This window comes from Dinoponera quadriceps, unplaced genomic scaffold, assembly GCF_001313825.1.
Source record: "Dinoponera quadriceps isolate SergipeBrazil2010 unplaced genomic scaffold, ASM131382v1 scaffold5021, whole genome shotgun sequence".
NCBI lineage: Eukaryota > Metazoa > Arthropoda > Insecta > Hymenoptera > Formicidae > Dinoponera > Dinoponera quadriceps.
Genome location: NW_014560366.1, coordinates 196,448 through 208,058, shown reverse-complemented (window position 1 = coordinate 208,058; position 11,611 = coordinate 196,448). Strand labels below are relative to the sequence as shown.

Below are 11,611 nucleotides of genomic sequence, written 5' to 3'. Positions count from 1 at the left end.
GTGTGTGTGTGTGTGTGTGTGTGTGTGTGTGTGTGTGTGTGTGTGTACCGTGATTCGTATGAACGGTAAACACGGCGAGGGAAATTTATATTTATTGGCGAACGCGAAGAAGAAACGCCCGCAGCATGTCGAACGCAAAGATGAACTGTAACAGAACCGCGCTCTAACAAAGTAATAACTTTCCTTGCCGCGGTCGATTCTTGAACTTCCTTAATTATTTCCACCACTTTAAGCGTTGTGTATATTTTTAAGCTGGAAGAATCGCACGTAAATAACGCATGTTAACGCAAAAATTTTAATTATACGTTTGTCGGTGATGAGTTTATATTTTTATACATAAGAGATATATGCAATTAGTATACGTACCTATATGTCCTAAATTTTTAAACAACTCAATATTAGAAAAAACGATCCCAGTGTTATATGCTAGCGTGCGCGCACACACAATATTTCATAGTAAAGTAAGTGTACAGAGGAACGTGCCAATGCTCAATCGAAGTGTGATCCCGCGTGCACGGTGCGCGATCGTTTTTCGGAGATAGTTGTTTCTCACATCGTTATCACACAATTGTTTACAAATGTTTATAAATATTTTACACTGTGTTTGTTTGCAAAAATAAACGTATTAATCACACGGTGTCTTCATGTGCCCCCCCTACTTTGATTCTCGTCGAATTAAGATAATGTAGAGAACACTAATTTTACGATCGTTTAAATTTTTTATATATTGATTTTACTCTCACGCTATGTCACTCTACGTCTTCTCTTTGTCGTAACTGTCGAGCACTACGTCGTTTAATTCAATAGAACTTTGAATATCGTTGCATACCATTATATCTTCGTTGTTCAATTGAATTTCCGGCACAACGACCTGTTCGCTCGACTGCGAATCCCAGGAAGGTCCGACGAAGCTTATTGGCCTGTTTAAGAGAATCGTTTATTTTAATTAACCGCACAATTTTCCGATATACGGATAAATTCGTCGTGAACTGTGAATCGAAAGCACATGACGCGAACACGTATGGACAATGCATGTTATATAAGGTAGACCATTTAAAATTTTACAAGTTTTTCTCTTTGAAGATAATCACTTTTCGATAAACTCACCGTAAAACTGTTTTACGTAGAGTGATAGGTGGAATCGAACTAATAACCCAATCTTTCTTTCCCCTTCGAACCAAACAACTTTTATGTAAAACACTCTTTACTATTTCGATGCATAGAAATTCAGAGAAAACAGCTCGTAACACTTTAAATGGCCCACCTTATATATTCTAATTATAAAAATGTACCTCTTTCTGTACGTTGTGTCGTTTAATCTCGAGTCATTTTCCCCTTCGTTCCGATTTTCATCGTGAAATAACGAATCTTGCTCGATATCAGCCGTCGATCGTTTCTTCCCCGCTGTATCGTTCAAGTTCCCGATAGCGATTTGTACGTCGTCCCTCTGAGTTGCCTCCGAATTTCGTATCATTTCCGCTGTGGCCTGCGGCAGCGCCGGGAGAATCTTTTTCCATCTCGTTAGTGGGGTTTCAGCAACGTTCTGCCTCTTCTCCGCTATTTTGAACAATTTGCGACGTTCCTCCGTACGCTCGTGTCTCAATTGCACCTGGAACGCAATCGAAAAAAAATGTGTAAGCCCACCAGGAAGTTACCAGGAACTCTGTATATTCTGTATAGATCTTGTTACCTTCAGATCGTTATTCGCTTCTCGCAGGGATCCAACAAGAGATGACATGTAATAAATGATCAACGTCATCAGGACGATCAGTGGTATTATTATACCAGGTGATGCAATGTAGTCGAGACATCTGAGGATTGGATTTCGTGATAAGTCATCTTGTATATTTGAAACACAGTTCTATCGGTTTGAATTTAAACTTGATTTTTATAACAAAATAACTAACTGAATCAACTAAACTAAATAAACTATAATTAAAGAAACTGAATTTTTCTTACTAGGAGCGAAAGTCTAATGTAAATACGATATACGTTGAGATAATTTAATTTAAATTACAAGACGAGCAGATACGCACCGTCGAATTGGCACCGGAAGCGAGTCTGTTAGGCTCTTCGTTGCTAAGTTGTAAATTTTTTGATAACCGGAAAATGGACCACAATGCCACGAAGGCTCGACCCAGACGATGGCAAAGCCGACCGGCAACACGCATAAGAACAGCATCGTCAGTAAAAGCGCGAAGTAGAAATTATTAGATCTGCAAAATAAAATATATATGCATATAATTTCTGTAAATGTTAATAAAAGAAAGCCGGTGCATATTTAAATCACAATACTCGCGATAGCGCAGCCCGACACTTTTTATATTTAGTTGCCGTGAAGGTATAATAAAAATTCCGGACGACATTGCTAACCTGGAGGCTCTGAAAACCACTTCGTGAGGCACGTTGCATGTTAGAACAGCCCAAGAACGTAGGTACATTAGAATGCCGAGCTTGAAGAGGTTCAGCACAGTTAGACCAGGACTGAAGAACATGCCCATCCAGACCATGCCTTGATTATTCACCAAGTGAAGGATATTCTCCGCTATCTTGAAGTCACCGTATTGCGGGAACTGTTTCTCCAAATCCCAGCACCAGCAGCTGTTCATAAAACGCACGAAAACGGCGCGAAAGAAATCCATGCTGAGGGTCGCCAGTATGGTAAGTATCTGATGATGAACAGTCGTACGCACAAAAGATAACATCTAGTTTGTACAGCAGTTCAGTTTGTACCGTATAAAATCTACAGTAGTTGACCTCGATTGCAATAAATTGCATAAAATCCATATTCTATGTTATGTACTAAGGGACGTTGAAAATGACACCCGAAAGGATATATCAGATCGGGCTGAAACTCGATAAACAGAAAGATAGAAGACCAAGTGGTTATTTCATTTGGCAAAACAATTATGGGTTCATACAGGATGGCCCAAATGTGTCTTTAGGCCCAATCGAATAGATGCTTTCGCGTGCTTTATTTTCTTATCATTTTCAATATCTTTTGATATATATATTTCGTATCTTACCAAATCCATGACAGTGAGCTTGGCAAGTTCCTGGCCAAACATAGTTTCCCAGCATAACCGACGTAACTTCCTCCGCGTCTTTGAATCCAATTGTTTCAGGGACTTAGCTGAAATCGAGTGCATATACAAATGATAAGAAAATAATATAGATTGGCATCATAAGCGTTTAAACGTGTTTAAATGTGTTCAAGGAATACATTTACCTAAATTATTTGGCAGCGTAGTAGTGCATATTTTTTCGAAACATTTTTTTATCACGTAGTTTTCTTTAGCGGGTGAATTTGCATGTTCATTTGATTGTACCGTAGAAGTGTTAATTTCCGGGATATACGTCGCTGTAGATGTGACATCTACCGTTGTAGATGTAACGTTAAACTTTCTAACAGGAGATTCCTCGCTAGTTGTAGTCAATAAAGCAACAACCGTTGACCCTTCGGTAATATCAACGATGTCAGTGGTCTCTGATGAATCTGCAACTGTACATTAAATGTTCATTACTATCTAAACAGCACACAATATAACATTTTCAAAATACTTTATAAACATTGTGTGCTATATAGGGAATTCATGTTATTGTACTCATGTATAAGGATACAGGAAACGAAATATGTACCTTCTATTTTATCCGATGCAATGGTTGTCGATCCCACAGTTTCACTCTGCGACAAAATAGAACTGCCAGCAGAACTGTAGGAATTTTCGATGGTTGTCGAGTCAGACGAGAAATTGGCGGTTATAGTCGAACTCGTGTCGTACAATGTCTCGCTGTTGCTCACACGCTGAGTGCCATTCTCTTCTTTATAATAATAGGACGTGGTATAAGATTCATCAATGTTATTCGTCTCTGAAGTTTCATGCAAATCGTAATAATCGTAATCCGGATCGTAATCTTCTTCGTAATTGTCGTTGGACGTATCGTTGAACTCTTCGTACATCGGATTCGCAGGAGGAGTGAGAAGAAACGTTTCTCGCCCGATGTCTGGTAGTGCTGGATAGAAGGAAGCGATTCAGTTAAATTCTCGATCAATCAATCAATTGCAGGAAAACAATTTGTAGCCTCATACGAATAAAATATATCCGCACAACCTCTATTTGTCAAAACATAATTTTATCTCCGTAGAATTTACTGGATATTTTCCAAATGTAATATATAAGTTAAAACAAAAAACGCAAACGCCTGTCAGAAGCATTTCAATCAACTTGCGTCGATAAGTAAGTCTTACTTTGCTCGGAGATCTCTCTCTTCACATAAGAGTGGGTAACGTTGCTTATTAAAACGAGACTTAGAGAAGCTAACGTTGTGATTCGTTGCGTTGTACTTGTTAGTTCATTATCACATGGTACCTCTATATGTACGCAATTCGTCTTTGACTTCGGCTTGAGATCATCGAGATCGTGTTTCTGTGAAAGAAAGATAGAAAACAATCTAAATGTATAACAAATAACGCGAATAAAGTCTCTCCTATCTGCCTGTCAATTCTTATCTCTCTTACGAATAATTTTTTCTGCCGTTTTTTTATCATACGACTTGATGCTTGCAAATAACGATAAATTACGTACCATAGTGCTGATTTTATTAAATAACGCGAATATCAGGGAATAGAGATTTAGCAAGTTCAAGACCATGATTCTGAAACAGAAGAACAACCAAATGCATCGCTTGGACCTCATCAAAAGTAAAATGCATTATATACGCAACGAACTGCCGTCCGTGAGAATTCCATACAAATCATACTTTGTAACATATCGCAAAGGAAAATATTATTTAATGAAACGTCATAATGTAATATTTAAAATAAACCGACATATATTAACATATGTTTAAAGTGGAGTTTCGGTGTGAAAGCTAAGTTCTTCATTTCTCGGTGGACGGTAGTCGATTGCAAACAGCTTTACCGCGCCAATTGTATCCGAAGCTGCTTCCTGGGATGATAATTCTCGAGGAAACCAAGGATCTCGAAGAATATCGGGTAGACGTATGTAATCAGAGACATCACGATCGTGATCTCGTTCTGGCGCCACCAATTGTGTGAGTCGAGCTCCGTAGTGCTTCGTTCGACTACTTTGACCACGGCGAACGCCGACAACGCGAGTAACGACAGCACCGCTGTGTTCACGAATATCCTCATTGATATGATTTTCCAACTGAAAGGCACAGTTAAGTAACACAAGTAACACGTAAGCGAGAAATCAATTTCTACGCTGAAAAATAAAAAAATTGCTACGTTCAAGTGAATATTTGCTAAGGAGTATCGGAGTAGTTTGTTTTATTTCGATTGAGTAAATATACTTCAATGTATAACTTTTTTCTCCCAGTGCGCTGCATTCAAGTAATATTTGCCTAATCTAAAAAAAAACAAACTACTTAGCAAATATTTTCTTGAACGTAGCAATTTTTTTTTTTCAGTGTAACAAGTAGCTACCGAATATCAATCCGTTTTATGTTAGGAGCGCTTACTTTCTCTCGTCCTTTTCTTTTTCCGCTTCCTCCAGCAAGGCCTCTTTGAAGCCGAGCACGATGCTGGCCGTGCGATTGTGAGCAGTCTCTGGATTGCCGATCATGAAGTCCCATGCTGTGAAAAGTTTCCACGAGAAGACGTACTCGTCCTCCTTCTCGGTCAGTTTGCTCAATCGCGAGTTCTCCGCCATTCTGAAACAAGAAATGCGTCTTCATGTACATGGTTCGTGTCTTTCTTTTTTTTTTATCAGGAATGTAAATCTGTAACGTTCCTATTTAGATTCAATCTTGTCTCGAGAAGATGAACAATCAATTCGCAAACTATTTCGAGTAGCTTATCACTCGAAAACTCTGTTGCTTCATTTTTATTGAGAAAAATAGATTATATTTCCGTCAACTTCGAGATTTGGGAAATTTAGAAATGTATCTCGTGGCTTGAAGAAAATGTGCTACATTAACTAATGATAAAGACAGAGAGAGAGAGAGAGAGAGAGAGAGAGAAATCTAGTCGGTACTTGCGCAGAATTGCGACGAAGCTGTACGTGTAGACGACGAGATTAGTGACAAAGTACGCCAAAGGCAATCTGTAAGTGCCGTACGAGTCTTGATTCGTGTACCATCCGTAGAAAAACGGAGAGTACTTCAGTACTCCCTCGAATTCCCACAACGTCAACAATTGCTTCGACTTGACTCTTTCCTCCCTCAGCATAATCTTTCTTTCGCCGGCGAGCGTTGCATTTGCGGTCAGCACCTGTAAAGAAAGACGATCAATAACTTATAAATCTTAGATGAGATTTGTATTTGCGCAGAAATCAAATTTATGTCGTTATTTGTTTGACATAGTCGATAAACGTAGGAGATTGATTTGATAGTTGATGGATTAACAAAAATAAAAAATATCTTACCTCAGGCATAGCCACGAATGCCGTGAGGGTGGCTGCTATGACTAAATTAATCCAAAACAGCCAACGGAGAAATATAAAGTAGGACGCAACGGCAGATCCGAAGTGAGATTCTATTTCCATGATGCGCACTTCCCACGGTATCAGCCATGTTTGAAGATTGATCAGCTCGCGCCGGAAATATTGCCATTTCTGCAAGATAAAATGTATCGTGAGTTTTCGAGCGAATCGTACAAAATAATGCATACCATTAACGTATGATGTAAAAATATCAAGATTAGGTAAGTTAATGGTTAAAGTTTTGCAAAGATTACCTTGGTCATGAAAAGCGAGACACGTGCAATGACATCTTTAGTGTTGCGGCTTTGGGCGAGCCTTTCCTGCAGAGCACCTTCGTGTCGTCTTATGTAAGACTTGGCTTGTCGTACAAGCTTGATCTTACGCCGAAGCGGCCAGGGTTGTTGTTTCACGCCGCTCAGAACCTCCTTGTGCAGCTTGAGATTCTCGAAGATCTGTTCTTGATTACCGCTCTCCTCCATCGAAATGATCGTGCTATTAAATTCATTGTTATCCGACACTTGCATATCGACAAACGACTAGAATTTATTTCACTGTGATTTTATATTACTTTAACACGGAAAGTGTTGTTCATTTCTTCAACATATTCTTCATTTTCAATATATTTTTCACGTTGTTAACATATGTTGGCAAAGTGAATGTGTTAATTTAACATTACGTGTTTGTGCGCTTTTTAACACATCATCCGTGTTAAAGTAATACCAAATTTCAATGGATCGTTGTTAACACAAAATTCTTATTGTGTACTTTCACCCTTAATATATATTCCACATTTCATGTCTTATCTAACTTATAAGTACTTTTAAGAAACCGGTATAACAACAACCACAATTATGCATGGATTGCTTTCCAAAATATCACGAAAAATACATGTAAGTTTGATTATTTTATAATAATCATTTAAAAATTTCATGATGTTAATTTTGTTCTTTTCATTAATACATATTATGTGCAAATGATATTATATTCCCATCAGATATCTTTATAAATAGTTCATAAAATTATTCTTATACGTCAGTTATTAAAATTGTCAGCCATATATGGATAATGTGACAATTCAAGTGTTAAGTGTCTCGTGTTTGGTATAAACTTGATAAATTTTTGGAGACTCGATCTCCGATTCTGAACATCGCAGAAATACTAACTCTCCGGAGCTCGTGGTGTAAGCTGAGGATCGACGGCGCGTCACGTTGTCGACGTCGGGACCAAACGGAGACGACGGACGTCGTCTCCGCCGACTCTGCCGGCGCGTCGAGCTCCGTCTCTGAATAATCGCGCAGACCGACGCCGAGTAATCATTTTCGTTGCTGTTCATTTCGCCGTCCACGGCTGATCTCTCCATTGACGCCAGATTTTGTGAATTTTCACCCGGCTCCGCCGTTATCTCTTTAATAATTTGCCCTATTTTTCAAAAAATTCGCAACAAACTGACACTTTGTCTCCAAAATGTCGCATAAGATTAACATACGCCGGATGTAACGCGATTTTTTATCTATAACTAATTTACATTCTTATTAAATCTTTCATCCTTAAGGCTTCTGGTCCCTCGCTGCAGTCGTCTTGTTTGATGACGTCGGCAGCGAGAAAACGCATGTCCAAAATTCTTGCGAAATATTTTAGATCGATCAGAGAATTCGCAACGAAAGGGCGACGCGGTTCCGAGTATTCCGTTCCAGCGACGAACATTTTACATGTTGAGCAAGAACGTCAGTCAGCGCTATTGTTTACTAACCAGTAACGGAAACACGCGTATCGTCGTTGGGCCGCACTTCCGCGCTCGCGATTACTCGCGATCTTTGATCGTTCTCGACGAAATCTTCGTTGCACTGACTCTCGACGATAGCAAACGTAACCGACTGTCGACTGGGCGACGGTTGCGGCTGCGACGGGGATGACGGGCCCACCTATAAAGGGGGTGAGAAAGATACCAATTACTGTCTTAGTGAACCGATCATAGATCTCTCACAGTCACGCGAGTAATGCAGAGCTCAGCGACCCAACTGCGAGACCCACTTCCACGTTCCGAGTCGCTTCGTTTGCGAATGAAATCGGGAATCACGTCCCTTATCAACCCCGTGGCGTCGATCCCGAGATCGGGAAGATAACGTGCTCATTAAATAAGTACTATCACACGATCGAGTGAAGTGCATCGGATGTTTCGTCTCTTAATCAAATAATCGATATAAATCTAACTTTTTAAAATACTTTCTTTAAATTTGATACTTCTCACATAAAATTGACTGTTATTAATTACTTCCATTGAAATTTAGATTGATGCGACCTCGGTGAGTTTGAATTTCGTGAAGTTGATTAAGTTAATTTTTATTTTTAAATAAGTTAAGAATTGCATAAACAGAAACTAACTTATTTAAAAAGGTTAAATTAAAATAAAATTAACTTCTTAAAGTTATAAGTTAATTATTCAAAGCCGTATATAGGTTTTTTTGCATGATTAACCTTTTAATCGTTGATTAAATTTATGTAAAATAATGGTAAAATAGTATTTTATAAGAAAAATCTGATTGTTTCGTGTTCAGATCTGCATATAAAAAATTACTAGTATTCAAAAAGACAAAGAAATTCGTTATTCTTTTTTATTCCCTATATTATAAGTAACCTGCAATAATTTCAATTGATAAATTATTTTAACTTTTACAGGAAAAGTTAATAAGTTGAAGTTAATTTTATAAATTTTGAAACTAGTTCAAATTAAAAGTTAACTCGTTTAAAATTCACCAAGTCAAATGAGAAGTTATTAACTTCTTAACTTATTAGCGTTTAAATTTGACTTTTAACTGATTAATTAATTATTACCTAACCTTCATTTCAATTAATGTCAAGCGTAGTTCTTCACATTTGTCGACATAAATATGAAATTGATCGAAATATAGCTACAAAAATTTTCGCGCCAAACTATGATTTATATATAATCTAGATCTTGTTTTCGTCGTTTCCTTCTTGACATGATTTCGACAAAGCTCGAACCCTCTCGTTTACGTGTCCGCAGGTAATCGTTAATCCGAGGTCGCACACGCCACACCGGCACACCCTTCTTCGGCCTGTGTATATCGCGCGGCTCGATCGGATCAACGCGCCTGCGACGATCGCGCGAAGAATCTGCTCGATTAATTGAAAAATCACCCACAAGTTCTCTTCACGCCTTTTTCATTTTTTGTTGGAAATTACGTTACATACAATTTAGTGCTTAGAACAAAATGCTAAAGTCTTATCACACCTATTGTAGACCCGGATTAAAATTCTTTCACGCGCAATGGCTTTTATACATTTTTTTCTTCTTTGCATGACTCCACCCTTCTGCTTCGCAGGTAATCACTTTCCTCGGAGGAGTTGGAAGGGGATGGGGATGATTAGTAGCACATGGCACGTGCTACACGCGATCGCACGGATCCCGCGAAAATCACTCTCGTGTTGTCCGCTGACGTAATTTTCGCTAATGCTCGCCAATTACGACGGTCGAGTTGTAAATTCCGGCTGAAATGTGAAATTGCTCGAAAACGGTCAATAATGGCCACTCCAGAAACGAGCGAGGTGAAACGAAGCTGGAACGCGCGTTGGGTACCGAAGGCACCACACGATACGTTGCATCGTGGCTACAACCTTCACGAATACGAAGGATGTCGAGTGAGAATTAATCAAATTAAATGTATGGAATATACCTGCGTATTCGTTAGTGAGGAAAATGTTTCGAGACGTTCGGAGGGGCGTGATATTTTGTCTAGTCTCAAAATGCCGGCAGTTCTCGCTTGGTCCGAGTCAACCTGCATATTGTCCGCTACAAACGACTGTAATCACAATAATGATTAGGTCTTTCTTTATCCTTTTAAGGATGTATTGTCCATTAGTGGCATATCAACTTTTGATATCACATTTAAATGCAATGTAGATGATTTTGTAACTTTTTCTAGTGTTTTTTTATTATTCCGAGTTATGGGCAATACACCCTTTTAAAACTCTTGGCCTGCTATTGCAGTCGTCTTCTTTGATGATGTTACTCAGAATTCTTGCAGAGGAAGTATATGTTCGAATTAAAAGATACACTCACAAAATACATTTGTGATCGATTCAGCATATTTGTAAAACACTTCGGTAACTTTCCCTTTGCTCTAACCATCGATAAATAATCATAAAATTAACATGGCACATAATCTTCCTTTTTAGCCTGTTTTTCTCATGATCGTCACGTTAATTTTACAGCCATTTATTGATTGTTCGAGCAAAAAAGAAAAAGAAGGAAAATGTTCGGAGTATTTTACAAGTGTGATGAGGTTTCAGATCGTCGGAAAACAAGCTTCACGCATAATTAATGTTTTGTCAGTTAACGCACCGCGATCTGTACGCATGGTGAAGCCATGAAGTCGGCGGAAGATACCGAGTACTCACTCGACTTATTGCGCGGCGGAGGCAAACTGAGCTGACCCTTGTAACGATCCGCCGGCTTACCGTCAGCTGAAGATGGAATGAAATTGAAGTTGCCGGAGTAATACATTTGCAATAATGAACACCGTTATGCTGTCATTAACTTATGCACGCTGAAAGCCGCCAACGCGCATTCGTTTTTATCTCATTAGCGAACGTTACGGTGATCTTCTGTTCGTGTGCACGCGAGAAACTCACGTCGAGCTTTTATTGTTCTCGAGAATTACTAGAGCATGCCATGAGATCTATTCTTTTTAAACTGAACTAGGCTGCATTTTTTGCCTCTTGAGTGAAACAAGTGCACGATCTAGCCGTTGAAGGGGAAAGGAACAAGGTTCTCCAGAGAGAATGCAGCATTAGTTCAGCTAAAATGAACAGGCCTCCAGGCATGGGAGCGGCTAAATTGTCACAAACAGCGAGAAGAGTGAATATCATTCTTGAAAATGTGTGAAAATAGTGAGTCAGCTTTTAAAAGAGTGATGAGAGTCTTTTCCAATTAATTTGTACGTTGAAATGAATTTTCTTAAAAGTCAGAAAAAGTGAGATGTGTTGAAATAAGTGAGTAAAACTGAGAAATGTAAATCGTTCCCATGCCTGACAAGCTTTTTTTATCCAACCTAAAAAATAGGAAACATCGATAAAAGAGGATAATTGCAGATTCGAAATAAAACAAGGGTACAATATTGCATTTGGTCGCGCGTAATAATCGT

The 11,611-nt window shown here is 38.8% G+C and overlaps 1 protein-coding gene across 2 annotated transcripts; it reads right to left on the bottom strand.

Annotated features, from left to right (window-relative positions):
* Positions 1-9: 9 nt before the first annotated feature.
* LOC106750759 (transmembrane channel-like protein 3) lies at positions 10-11,610 on the bottom strand. Of its 2 annotated transcripts, XM_014631296.1 has the most exons (18): positions 10,142-11,610; positions 8,197-8,368; positions 7,610-7,865; positions 6,701-6,938; positions 6,390-6,578; positions 6,000-6,235; positions 5,485-5,676; positions 4,923-5,171; positions 4,587-4,656; positions 4,250-4,427; positions 3,640-4,014; positions 3,230-3,502; positions 3,027-3,133; positions 2,374-2,669; positions 2,037-2,216; positions 1,691-1,811; positions 1,293-1,609; positions 10-920 (listed from the first exon to the last, which is right to left on the bottom strand). In XM_014631296.1, exons 1-18 carry the CDS (start codon positions 10,247-10,249, stop codon positions 755-757), a joined length of 3,723 nt encoding a protein of 1,240 aa, XP_014486782.1. In that variant the 5' UTR covers positions 10,250-11,610; the 3' UTR covers positions 10-754. The 2 variants fall into 2 exon arrangements, with proteins under 2 accessions (XP_014486782.1, XP_014486783.1); XM_014631297.1 differs by lacking the exons at positions 7,610-7,865; positions 10,142-11,610 and having other exon boundaries at positions 8,197-8,275.
* Position 11,611: the final 1 nt, after the last annotated feature.